Genomic DNA, 14,311 nt, shown 5'->3' on the forward strand with positions numbered 1-14,311 from the left:
CTTATAGGAGTACTTCACCCAAAAATTAAAATGACACCATAATCTACTCTTCCCCAAGCCATCCTATGTGTATATGACTTTCTTCTTTCAGACGAACACAGTCTGAGTTTTTTCTTCCCTGCTTGGAAATGCTGGTGGACAGCGGCAATTAATTTAAAGCTCCGTAAATCAGATATGTCTGTATTGTAGTGCATTGTGAAACTACCTTCTGGGGGTCATCACGTGTCTTCTGAAGCAGACTGATGGGTTTGTACAACATTTTACAATTAAAATGTAAATAACTGACTCTTGCTTCTTGGCTGACCCATGAGTCGACGAGTGATGCAACTTACATCACACATCGAGTCAGAAGTCAAAAAACGCTTTTCAGACTGTGTTTGTCTGAAAGAAGAAAGTCATATACATCTCGGACGGCCAGGGCCCCATCCTCTCCCGCACTTTGTTGTGAAAAATGGCCTGTTGTACTGCATCGCCCAGCGAAGGGGGGAGGAGAAACTGCTCTTGGTCGTGCCCAAATCTAAGACGGAGACAATCCTCGAGCTGGCCCATTCCCATCTGATGGCCGGAGACCTCGGAGCAGCCAATACGGCCCAGTGAATTCGGGACCGTTTCCATTGGCCGGGTCTCGATGCGGAGGTGAAGCGGTTTTGCCAGGCCTGCCCGACGTGCCAGCTAACTACGCCTCGCACTCCTCCCCCTAGTCCACTCATTCCACTGCCCATCATCGGCGTGCCCTTCGAGCGCATCGGGATGGACCTAGTGGGGCCGTTGCCGAAGTCCGCCCGGGGACACGAACACGTGCTGGTCACCGTCGACTATGCCTCCCGCTACCCCGAGGCGATTCCCCTTCGAAAGGACACGGCGAAGGCCATCGCAAAAGAGCTGTTCCTCCTCTTCAGCCGGGTCGGCATACCAGCCGAGATCCTGACTGATCAGGGTACACCCTTCATGGCCCCACTAATGGCTGACCTCTGCCGGCTGCTGCGAGTGAAACAGTTGAGGACCTGGCGGTTTACCACCCCCAGACAGATGGCCTGGTTGAGAGATTCAACCAAACACTCAAACAAATGCTCCGACGCATGGTGGCCAAGGACAGGCGGGACTGGGACTTGATGCTACCCTATATCCTCTTCGGCCTGTGAGCAGCAGCCGGCAGCCCATCGCACCGTCGTGGAGCACGTCAAGGAGATGAGGGACCGGATAGACTGCGTCATGCCAGGCTCAGCAGGCCCAACAGCGGCACTACACCCGGGCAGCCCAACCACGGGAATTCCAGCCTGGTGACAAGGTCATGGTCCTCGTTCCTACGGTGGCGTGCAAATTCCTGGCGACCTGGCAAGGGCCATACATACAGAGACTCGGCCCGGTTACATACAGACTACACCAGCCCGGCTGCTGACGAACCGACCAGCTCTATCATGTCAACCTACTCAAAATATGGAGAGGGAACGAGGGCCAAGTCTCTGGCCTTGCAACCACCGGTCCCGTGGTCGACATCAACCCCCATCTCTCGGCTGCCCAGAAGGGGGAACTCCAGCACCTGGTCGGTCAGTTCTCCGATGTGTTCTCCCCTAGCCCCGGGCGGACTCATGTCATCGAGCACGAGATCCGGACACCCCCTGGAGTTATCGTCCGGTAGTGGCCCTACCGCGTCCCAGAGGCTTGCCGGCAGGCTATTGAGGAGGAAATTCAACAAATGCTCAAGTTGGGGGTAATTGAGCCGTCCTGTAGCCCATGGTCCAGTCCCATAGTGATGGTACCGAAGCCCGACGGCACACTCCGCTTCTGCGACAATTTCTGGTTTTGGGGAGTGTGACGAGCTGATCAGCTGTGTCACAGGCTGATCAGTCCCAGCTGTCCCTCGTCAGCGAACTCGCTGACTTCGAGCATTCGCCTCCATGAACGTTTGTGTTAACGACTCTTCTCGTCCCCCGCAGAAAGCAGTGTGTAGACCGGTCAGCCTGCACCCCATGGCACGCATTCACTCTGCACCAGGAAGAAGGAAGGAAGAGAAAGAGCACTGCAGCACGCTTATCACACGGACTGGCACTTTCACCCGTATTTTTTGGCTTTCTTTGTTAAATAAATCCACCTCTCCGTGGTTTTGATTTGAGCCCTCCTTGCTGTGTGTTTCTTCACCCCGTCACAAAAGGAATTTTCCATTTTGATCTTTTACAGGTGCAATTTTGCATTGTGTATTAGGGTTAATGGAATCATCTGTAAAGATAATGGATAAAATAACCGTTTTTTTTCTACTTTTTATTTATAAATAAATATATTACGGATGCGTATTAATATTTCATTTTAACAGTTTACCGTTTGCGAGTGGTTAGGTGATACAATTGCCCTTTAATTTTCCAGGCAGCAATCTTGACCCAAAATAGACTTAAAGGATTCATGGCAATATTAATTGTCCCTTAATTAAACTGTTGTACCAATCTTATCTGAAAATGCTTTGATATCTCAACATTCTTATATTTTGTAAATATATAGGGAGGCATTTCTCTTCAGCCTGGATCTCTGAAATCCAGACACTTTTAGGCGGAAAACGTATAAGCAGCAAATCAATAGAAATACAATATATACCTTAATTATATTTCAAGCTTTCGGCCACCTTCACCGTGGCAACAGTGCGTTGGAATCAACTAATGTGTATTAAATTGACACACTGTGTATAATTTTAGTATTTTGGAAATACGCTTTCCGTCTGTAATGGTGCATACAAGGTCTCCCAAGGTTTTTTTTTCTCCATTCTTTATGGATGGGTTTATGGTTCCTCTGGCTTGCTTTGTTGGGGACACTTAACTTCTAGCGACTATCGTCGAATTGATTACAGAGACCGTCTCTGCATTTAATAACAAATTGTTCACTCTCGTCATTATACATCCCTGTCATTGTATTCTTCTGCTTTATACTGTACTGTGTTTTGATGCAACCTGTGTTGTTAAAAGCGCTATATAAATAAAAATGATTGATTGATTGATTGACTTTAAAAAGTCCTACATTATGTGCACTTGCTACATATTTCATACATATTTTACATCACACACCGTTGGCTGTGCTGACATGCTTTGATAAACCAATCTTAGAGCTCTTCCTCAGACCCAGCTCCTAGAATAACATCGGTTTGAGAGTCGTCCTACAAATCCCAGGCCTGAAATGAAGGACAGCGACTCTGAGGAGCACTTGGGTTTTTCCACGAGACAAATCTGAGGGAAGTTTCCCAGAGCTCCACCTTTAATAATCTCCCGTACAGGGCCCGATACCTTATCGAGACTTTCATCATAAAGCTTCTGCTGCGTTAGCTGAACATATGTGCTTTGTCCTCGTTTAAAGACATTAAAGGGCTGCGTCGGAGAGAAGGGAAAAACTCTTCACCTCCGCAGTTTCCTCATTATTCTCAGCGCCCAGTAAATGGATTTGTAATTACGGCCTGTCCGCCGCGGATCTTGAGTAATTGTCCTCCAAGTCGCTCAAAGAGTTTAGCGCGTTCGCTGACCGTGCCCGTATTATTCCCCCTATTGATAACGCGTGATGAAGGGCCATTACGTCTCGTTATTGGCCGCGCCGCAGCACGTGCTCCCGCGCCCCGAGCCCAGCCGGCGGCTGACGTTCCCTCCCGCTCCCATCCTCAAATCAGAGCGCGCACAATGCGCCAGCACCGCGCGTGGGCCGCCGGAGTTACACGGAGGTGGGAAGTTACAAAACAAAGACCCCGAGAACGAAAGAAAGAGGGGGAAAAAACGGAAGAGGGAATGCACTCGAGACGTGGGCGCTTCGCCACGAAAAGCGAAAGCGTATTGAATCTCATGCCTGCGGATTTGGCCGCGCTGAGAGGCTCGCCTGCCCGTGCCAAGTTCACAAATCCACGCACATCTGTTTGCGCGTTTGAGTCTGCGCTGGCTTAACGAGATCTACTCGCACAGACCCACTCGGGTCCCAGCAGCTTTAGCCCGGATCCGCGGTGATAATGTTATTCTAATTAGAAAGAACACATAGCAGCAGCCAGGACCCCGGCGTCGACGTGCGCTGACCTCGTCGACATTATTACAGACTTACGGCCTTTTTCTTTTTCATGCAGACGTTAGAAACGCAGAAGGGAAATTGTGCGAGTCATGTCAGGAATTTATTTTTTCTGACCCCGCTGGCAAACTTTTCCTTCCGTTTTTAAATCGTGTTTGTGCTTTTACAGAAATGGCTCACTCAGTTTGCCTCAGAATCGAGATGCTATGCCATCCTTGTTACTTCTAATGTTCACACACTTATGTGTGTCTCAGAAACAGCCCTGTGTGTTGTGTATACAGCATATGCAATTTCATTAAAAACATGTTTTTGCCATACATATATATGTAAGTGTGTGTGTGTGTGTGCACCTGGTATTTATCACGTTATGGGGACCAAAGGGATAAGAATGACCTTGTGGGGATATTTTTTGGGAAACAAGCTTATAAAACACGCAGGAAAATCAGAAATACACTGACCTCGAAACCTTCACCAAAAAATGAGCATGTTTATAACACGATGTGCCTGGCAGGTTTTTTTTTTCATCCGATCTGAACAGCAAGCACAAGGAGAAGAGAAAACCACGATCCCGTGATTCGGGATACACGTCGAACCCGTTACTCACATCGACTTCTTTTATTGTCCTTCTGTGCAGCGTTTAAATATTTAGGAGGTGGACGCATCTCTATAGCGGACGCAAAAGTATAGTGAGTAAATAATGACAGAATGGTTATATTGCTGAAGAACGCTCGAGCTTCATTCTGAGTCACCTTTTCATGGCTGCGTGTTATTATTACCAGCGTTCATAAACGAAGCTGTCAGGAGCTGATCTCAAGGACTCACCGCTGCAATTGATTGATTCTAATATTATATTTGAGTGTGTGTATTTATGGATCCTCTCAACATCCTTTTATGAACAAAAGACACTTTGTTCCAGAAGAAACTGCCGTTCATTAGTTGGTCATCTAAAAATATTCAGTATAGAAATATCTATGTCTTTCTCTCTCTTTCTTTCTTTACTCGGAAATAAAATAAAATTAATCGTGTGTGTGTGTGTGTTTATGATCAGAGATTATGACGAGATCAGTTCGGATTTGGAACTGGAAATGAATACAAATCTGCGATTTTTTTCGTATGATTGGCCTCACCACGTTCAGGCAGTTTCACTTTTTTCGCTGAAAACCCGTCATCTGTAGCTTGGTTTTCAGGGAACTGACTGCAGCCGACAGCATCCAAGGACTGTCAAGTGTGCATAAGGTTTACCATCTTCATTTGAAGTCTGTGTCCATCCACGGCAACAGTTAAAAGATCTCTATTTTTCCAAACGGACAATACTTCACAAAACCCCCACTGCTGGGATGAGATTTATACTTGTAGATTTAATCACACACCTTCTCCAAAATGTCCAATTTCATTTTTGTGGTCACAGCCTGTCATTTTCCTTGAAGGCATAGCTTCCTTTGTCTAACTGGAGTTCGGTATCAAGAGAGAAGGAAGGAAAATTAAATTGTTTCATATATTTTTTGTGTGAGGCTGTGGTCAGAACATTGATTTATTGATGTAATCTTCACAACACAGCAATGATTCAGCCAATGGAGCGAGATTACAGGTGGGACTATCTGTTTGTCTGAAGAATGGCAGACAGCATGAGTGTTCAGAAAACTGCTCGAAATAAGTCCTGTTTGCTGGTGTAAAATTTTTAGTATTGCTGTATGCGTGGGTTTTAGTACCTCCATCAGACAGGAGGATTTTGACAGCTCTGCTAATTTAGCAAATAAACTAATTAATGAACAAAGCAATGGCATGCAATGAATGTTCACTATTACTCTCTGGTGCTGGGTTCAGATTGGAGAGTGTTTGCGTTGTACTCTTTTCCTTCTCTGAGTGACCTTGTGTTACTCAGATTGGAAATGTTAGGACTAAACGTGAACGTGCTTAAGGAACCCTTATAACTTTATTAATATTTTATATACTACATTGTCATTACATTAAGATACAATACGCACCAATATGTACAGTGGCGCTAAAACACAGGTTCAATAGGTTTGTCATGAGGTTTTGTACATGTTCTGCTATATAAACGTCACTTAGGCCACGTGGGCTGCTGGGTAACATTCACCACTAGCTGTACACCTACGTAGTCATTACTAAAAGAGGTTTTTATTGAGAAAAGTAGAACTCATCACCGATAAAGACTCTTGGTCATGTCTGACTGTGTGACCTTGTTGTTTGTCCTGCAGGAGCAGATCTAATTTCATAATGATATTCTCGTCAACAAACAAACACACAAACTGAAGCAGTTGTGAAAAAGTGCTGTTTCAGAAGCTCATAATTTAATAGACTATTAGTTGCTAGCAGTATATTTATGATTTGTTTTTTACATGAAGTTAACTGACTGTCAAAAGTTGTTTACTGCGCTCCAGAGACAACGAGAGAATAATAAACACACTGTAGAACAGGATCTCGTGTGCTTTTCATGCATGATTGGCCTGGTAAGTGCCTGAGCAATGAACATGGTGAATTATGACAACAACACTCGACGCTAGATAACATTTCACAGTCAGATTTGTGGAAGGAAGCAAAGCAGGCTCATTAACCTCCAGACACAGCTCTGTTTAACTTTATTAACAACCGAACACCACCAACCGGAGCAAACGGAAACACAGACGGAGAGCACGATTTGCTATCTATTTGTCTTCAAAGGCTGTTATCATCCCTTTGATGGAACATATAACCCCAGAGACGCTGCAGAAACAGCCCAGCAGTAATATCAGCAGGTCCAGCACCCTACGGCTCGCGTCCAGCTGAGTCCATTTCAGCTGCAGGTGGAAGAGAGCTGGAAGCAGAAGCGTCATGGCCGCCCCGGTCACGCTGCCCGTGAGGCCCATGAGGAGGGAGAAATGAGGCACGTAGAGCGCCATGATGAGGGTGAGGAGGAGGAGGGATCCACGCAGGAGCAGAGTCCACCGATCGGACCCTTCTGCTGGCGGCTTGAGCTTCAGGACGCCCGTCTGCAGTATTTCCGCCGCGGCGTAGAATGGCAGAGGGTACGAGAGGAGAGCCTTTGCCAGCAGACACAGGTTCACCACCATCCGCAAAGCTGTCGGCAGGTTATCCGTTATGACCTAAGAATAAAAAAATATAAAATGAACCATAGTTGCTGATTTGAGCTGGTTTAAGCTGGTTCATAGCTGGTCAAGCTGGTTTTAATTAAGTTATGAAGAGGTAGATTGCTCTTATTTGTATTGGAAACGTAAGACCGATTACCCTGCCAGCTTCTAGCTGGTCAAACTAGTTCTTAAGACACCCTGTCAACTGCTCAGTACCAGCACATGACCAGCTTAAACCAGCTTAAACCAGCTCAAACCAGCAGCGATGCTTCAAAACCTACCTAACCACATATGCAGGATTTTTCAACAGGGCAGGTTCCTGTGTTCCTAATTTAGCCTAATGACAACCCTACACCTGACCATGGGAATATAGGACCTATTGTCATGTGTTCATCCTTTGTCAAAGAAATCTAGGGAACATAGGAATAATGTCAAGACTAAAGTACAGCGGAACAGTTATGATTCTAACCTTAATCTCCAAAATTAAATCTAAATTGGCCAGACAGTGATTATGATTATAGTATCAGTGATAAACATTTTTGAACTAATGAATATGTTGAATGCATTATATGTGTTTTTTCAGCTGTAAGTAATTGTATGCTGGTGTGATCAGTGCACCTCTTTGGTTTCCTCTCCCCAAGTGAGGAAGGCCACCACGGAGAACGCTGTCTTCAGTATGCAGGCCAGAGCGTGAGTCCAGTCTATCATGCTGTTGAAGTCAAGTCTGTCGGTCATGCTCTCCTCCAGCGTAGGCAAGTAGATCTGTGATGTGTAGCTGAAGATGATCACCCCCACCGCAACCTGGAAGCCATCGAAGTCCACCACTACTGCACTCAGCCTCTTGCTGGCCCACTGCGGTGACTGACGGAGGCAGTAGCCAATGACGATGAAGGTGATGAGGAACTGAGCCAGTGAGCAGAAGAGGCTCAGACGCGACACCACCCGCAGGTCACGGATCAGCATGCAGGGCACCAGGATCAGAAAGGTGATTGCGGAGCAGGCCGCCGGGGTCAGAGGCAGGAAAAACAGGCTGTGGCACATTAGGTTACTGCTGACCACCAAGTATAGGATGCACGTCATCAGCAGTTCCACCACCTGTGCGGCGTTTACCAACTTGCCGCCGATGTAAGGGCAGATGTGTCTGCAGCAGACAGTGGCGATGTCCTCGTAGGTCCGTCTGACGCGGACCGGGCAGCCGTTCTCGTCCTCTTCGTACAGGCAGGACACCAGGATCTTTCCGGTGTAGCTGCAGATGATCGCGGCTAACACCAGCAACAGCAGACCCATGTACCCGCTCTGCAGCAGGGCGTAGGGCAGACCCAGCACAAAGATACCCTGAGAAAACAAACAACGGCATGCCTGAGATAAATATATAGCTCAAATGACTCTTCCACACAGCAATGAGGTAAAAAAAGAAGACATACTGACGTCTCTCACGTATTTCCGTTTTTTAAAGTCGATCCCAGCAATGTCTCAAAGTTGTAATATTTGAATAACTTATTTCTAGTGCTGTCAACAAATTAGTCATGATTTATTGCATAAAAAAATATTTTATTTATGTAATGTTTACTGTGTATATTTATTAAGTATATAAAACCTGAATTCTGAAAATGTAAATGTAAAATGAATACTAAAAGACTTTCAAATCACATGAGCCAATATTTTATTCATAGTTTAAGACGGAGAACATAACAATGTTTAAACAGAGTTTGGTGTAGCATCTCCTCTTCTTTTCTAAACAGTTTGAAGAGTTTGGAGTTTTGCTGTGGACCAAATTCTTGTCTGATATAGGTTTCCAGCTACTGAGGAGTTTGTGCTCATCTTTGACACATTCTCTATAGGTGAAAGATCTGGACTGGAGACTCTTCTACTACGTAATAGCTGCAGTATGTGCTTTAGTATTGTCTTTCTGAAATACACAAGACCTTCCCTGAAATAGACGTCATCTGGAGGGGAGCATATGTTGCTGTAAAACCTTTATACACCTTTCACGATAGAGCTTTAGTTGCTATCTGCTGATGGCATGGTGGATTGTGTTTACCGACAGTGGTTCCTGGAAGTACTCCTGTGCCCATTTAGTAAAGAAATAGTTCACCCACAAATTATGGCATATTTTACTCCCCCTCAAGCCGTCCTAGGTGTATATGACCTATATGACTTTCTTCTTTCAGACAAACACAGAGTCAATCAAATAATCAAATTTAAAAATCACTACAGTGTGCTCTTTACAAATATATCAATATTTAAAACTACAAAAGCAGTCCCCTCTCTTTTACAGTTAATTTAACGTTAATGAGGCTATTGCACAAATGTAATATTGTTACACATCATGTTTTTCACTAACAATTCCCAAAGCATTCACTTAAGACAGATCAGATGTGTTTGCATGAATACTGAAATATTGTAATGCTGTGTATTTATCGGGATCACACATTGATGGAAGCACTGTTTAATGATGCAGAAAATCCGCATTGGCACATATCTGATTTATATGCAATTTATTTCCACATACAGTCTCGAAATATCTGAATGCATGCGTTTATTTCCTGTTTACTCTGCCATAGAGCAGGTCCGATCTGTGTCAGATCGGTCACATTTAACTGACAATGGGGCCTAAGACGTCCCTCTTATAGCTTCATCTTGATCTCACAATGTTTTTACACTATATAACAAATCTCTTACTTGCATTGTGTACTTTCTTTTGTGACAGTGAGAGGATTCGAGTGCATACAGAGTTGTTCAGATTTGTCTGTGATTGGCTACATTACTCAACGCTACAAAACGTGATTTAAAAAGACACTTTTGAACCGAACACGTAAACGAGATTGCCAGATCAATTCACCAATAAGCAATTATTACATTTTTAACCGAGGATGCTCTTGCACTTCATCAAAAAGGGACATGTGGCGTGAAAGCATGAGAACAGAGCTGCTGATCCTGATATAATAATAATCTAGACCGGCTTTATATCGAAAACGTACTCTGCAATTCTGATCTGCCTTTGATTTGACGCCTTCTTGCACAGAAATGACAGCAAAATCGTGTTTTTGGGCTGATGTGAGGAGAGCATGCAGACTCCTTGGACTAAGTGTTTACCCACTAATTTAATTTAAGGATACAATCTATCTATTATTAATTCTATTGCTACTTCTTCTAAATCCAGCCAGCCATTGTTCAGACAGCCTGAATGGATGGTCAGACTTCTCCCAAGGCATTTTATGAGAAACGCAGGGCGGAGTTAATACTTGAACCATAACTGAGAACTCCATTAAGTAATGAAGAGCAACCTCTGAGCACATGCAGGGTTGGCGCTAGTCTCACATGCATATAAAGATAACATCTAGGAGAGATGTTACAAACACACACACACACACACACACTCAACGGCGCACAGCAGATGGGAGTAATGAAATCACACCCTCTCACACACCCTGCACTAATGAAGTCGCAGTCATCTCTAAAGAGGCGCTAAGTGACAGATATTTTATCTTGACTGTAATTGTTGGTAAATTGCTTTGTGTTAGACACAATGAATAAAGATACAACACTGCACTCATTTCCTCTCAGGGTCTTAATGACTGTATCTCTGGTGAACACACGACAGCTGATCGTTCACACACACACACACACACACACACACACACACAGAAAGAGAGCGCAGAGCCTGGCGAGACACGCTTTTAGGCTTCATAATTCGAAGGCAACATCGCTGGTGTCTTTCACACTCCTGGCATTCCCAGAATGCATTGCGACAAGCTCTGCGAAGAGATGGCAGATTGGGTCAAAAGAAACATGGTCAAAACAAAAATGCAGTGAAACCAATATTCTATATGATATGATATTTTAACGCTAAAAACGATGTCCGTTACAATTCAAAGTTCGATTATACAGCAGCTCGTGCTTTTATGTATCTGACCTCGGCAGGCTTAAAAAAAAGAAGAAGTGAATGAAGGTTTCGACTCAAAAAAGGCGGAGCCCTTGAGCCACACCCACCCATTGCATCATCACCGCTGACCAATGGCGGCTCCAAGCTCCAAATTATGTTATGTTAATCATGTTATGACCTCGCCCCCAAATTGGTTCAAAATGACATCACAGCAGTTTCTTCATAGACTTCTCTTGAACTATCACTTTGTCTCTTCTTTTTAGCCGGTCACCTGAACCCTGACTGTCACGTGACGCAAATCAAATCACGTGCTGATGCTGCAGACAGCAGAGAGCAAGACAGCTCACTACAGAGGACAGACAGATGGGTGAAGAGGAAATAGAGGCGCGTTACGCTGTAAAGTAAAGCAGAAGGATGAATTAAACAAGCTCAAGCAGCAATAACGAGCTGTGTGATCATTAACGGCTCATAATATTACCCTCAGCCTCGAATGGGAGCGAACAGATGAGGTAACGGAGCGTCATTCACGTAAACGAGGATTTATGATGCCATAAAGTAAATAAGGCCTTTTCAAACACACACAGTGCAGAATCTGAGGTTAGGAAACTGGCTGATGATCTTTTACTTAGCGTTTTAATTTAAGAGCATAACGGGCAGCACTTCCCAAACACCCCGGGGTGAATTAACTTTACACCACTGACTGGTAATTCAGCGCTAAAACATGCATCGCTACCCACTGTATACACATCCAATTAGAGATATACTGGTTACACTTTATTTTGACTCCATCTAGACATTGGCTAGAACTACAGTAACACATGTCAGGGCAACTTTAAATAATAATAATCAAATAACTCCAATTAGAGTATCAGTAAGCTGTTAAATAAAAATAAACAAATTGCTAAAAGTGAACCAAAATCAAGCTCAAATAGCAGCAAGACAAAAAAAAAATCTATAAGTGATTAAATAAAATAGTTTATTCATGCTGCATTGCCACATATGTGCTGAAGAAACACGGTGTGATGCTTAATTACTCTGTTAATTAATGCTTGAAATTACTGTGAATTTCATTCAATAATAGAATTTCACACCGAACAGATTGCAGTTACTTAAAGTTAGTATGATGTCTAAAGTTGCCTTTTGAAATAAAGCGTACCTTAAAACAATGCTAAAAAAAACAAGAAACAAATATGTGCATATTTTGCATACAATATGTGATTTTTGTTATATTCTCAGAAAACACGAAACATTAAACAGTCTTACCTTGTATAACTGCTTCAAGTAAATGCTCGGGTTATACTTTATTTTATTTCTACTAACCGCAGGTATAATTTGTAACAGCATGTTAATTCATTCAAATTAATTCACAACTACATGTCTAGTAACTCTCAGAGTAACTGTTAGAGTAGGTTTAGGGTTACTAGAGTAATTTTATATATGCTTGTAAAGTTTCTGATAGTCGGCATGTAGTATGTTGTGAATCAAAATAAAGAGTTAGAATATATTAAGCAGACCGTCTACTAATACTCTAATGACTGCTAGATAGACACCTAGCTGCAAAGTTACTTACTAGAAGGTCTAAAGTGGACGTGTGTGTGTGTGTGTGTGTGCTCACCTGTATGGCGTTGGTGACGTTCCAGCCCGCCTCCCAGGTCGTGATTCTCGGCCGCGTGCTGCGAGCGCCGTCCGAGCAGGAGCCGTCCGAGCGCAATGCATCTGGACTCTCGGGACCGTCTCCATACGTCTGAGCCAGCTCGTCCCTCACCACCAGGCCTCGGTCCTCCTCGGCGCCCGCGTGCAACCGCTTCATCCAGAGAGCCTCGGCTCGGCTCTTCACCCAAGAAAGCTGGAAACGAGACATAGCTCAGCCACCGAATGCGGAAAGAGCGCTCGGCTTTCACGGCTTTACCTCAGTCCGGCCAAACTCACCGACGTCCATCAGGAATGTCAGGCCGAGCGGACGGAGATCCAGGCCATCGCACCTGTGAGGAAAAACCGGCTGTGCATGCATTTTAAATTGGGCAACGGCAACGCTAAAGGTGTGGAGGACTGACAGGCAGATGAGCTGTAACATTATAATAACTTAAAACGGGTGTTTGTTTGGAAAAAGTTTAGTCAGGACGAGGACGCTCTGCTTCTGGTGAATACAGATGAGACCAAGTGTGTGAGTCTGACACTAGAGGGTGCAGAGGAAGTCCAGACACTCCAGAGCGAACTCACCCCGAGGAAAAGAGGCGCTCTTAACTCACACACACACACACACACACACAGACACACACACACACACACACACACACACACACACACACACACACACACACACACACGCACAGACACTCACACACACACACACACACACACACACACACACACACACACACACACACACACACACACACAGACACACACACACACACACACGCACAGACACTCACACACACAGACACACACACACACATGCACACACACACACACACACACACACACACACACACACACACGCACAGACACTCACACACGCACAGACACACACACACACACACACACACACACACACACACACACACACACACACACACACACACACACACACACACACACACACACACACACACACACACACACACACACACACACACACACACACACACACACACACACACACACACACGCACACACACACACACACACACACACACACACACACGCACACACACACACACACACACACACACACACACACACACACACACACACACACACACACACACACACACACACACAGACACTCACACACACACACACACACACACACACACACACACACACACACACACACACACACACACACACACACACACACACACACACACACACGCACAGACACTCACACACACACACACACACACACACACACACACACACACACACACACACACACACACACACACACACACACACACACACACACACACACGCACACACACACACACACACACACACACACAGACACTCACACACACACACACACACACACACACACACACACACACACACACACACACACACACACACACACACACACACACACACACACACACACAACTCACACACTCACACACACACACACACACACACACACACACTGAGAACAGTAAGAGCGAATACTCAGAAAAAAAGCATGTTATGTTATTTACATAAAATAACAAGGAAATGGCCCTGGATCCTTCAAGCATTAAAATACTGCATATACAAATTTTGAAATATTTATTATTAAAATGGCCTATGCTACTTTATTCTCACTAAGTTTCAA

The 14,311-nt window shown here is 44.6% G+C and overlaps 1 protein-coding gene across 1 annotated transcript; it reads right to left on the bottom strand.

Annotated features, from left to right (window-relative positions):
* Positions 1–6,313: 6,313 nt before the first annotated feature.
* si:dkey-126h10.1 (vesicular inhibitory amino acid transporter) lies at positions 6,314–13,303 on the bottom strand. Its single transcript, XM_043220066.1, has 4 exons — positions 12,928–13,303; positions 12,614–12,844; positions 7,731–8,447; positions 6,314–7,127 (listed from the first exon to the last, which is right to left on the bottom strand). Exons 2-4 carry the CDS (start codon positions 12,806–12,808, stop codon positions 6,690–6,692), a joined length of 1,350 nt encoding a protein of 449 aa, XP_043076001.1. The 5' UTR covers positions 12,809–12,844; positions 12,928–13,303; the 3' UTR covers positions 6,314–6,689.
* Positions 13,304–14,311: the final 1,008 nt, after the last annotated feature.

Source organism: Puntigrus tetrazona, chromosome 20 (genome assembly GCF_018831695.1).
Source record: "Puntigrus tetrazona isolate hp1 chromosome 20, ASM1883169v1, whole genome shotgun sequence".
In the NCBI taxonomy this organism is placed as follows: domain Eukaryota; kingdom Metazoa; phylum Chordata; class Actinopteri; order Cypriniformes; family Cyprinidae; genus Puntigrus; species Puntigrus tetrazona.

Coding starts and splice junctions, on each gene's coding strand:
- si:dkey-126h10.1 (XM_043220066.1), bottom strand. CDS start 12,808: ATGAAGCGGTTGCACGCGGGCGCCGAGGAGGACCGAGGCCTGGTGGTG. Junction 8,448..12,613: donor ACGTCACCAACGCCATACAG/GTGAGCACACAC, acceptor TTGTTTTCTCAG/GGTATCTTTGTGCTGGGTCT. Junction 7,128..7,730: donor GGGGAGAGGAAACCAAAGAG/GTGCACTGATCA, acceptor TTTTATTCTTAG/GTCATAACGGATAACCTGCC.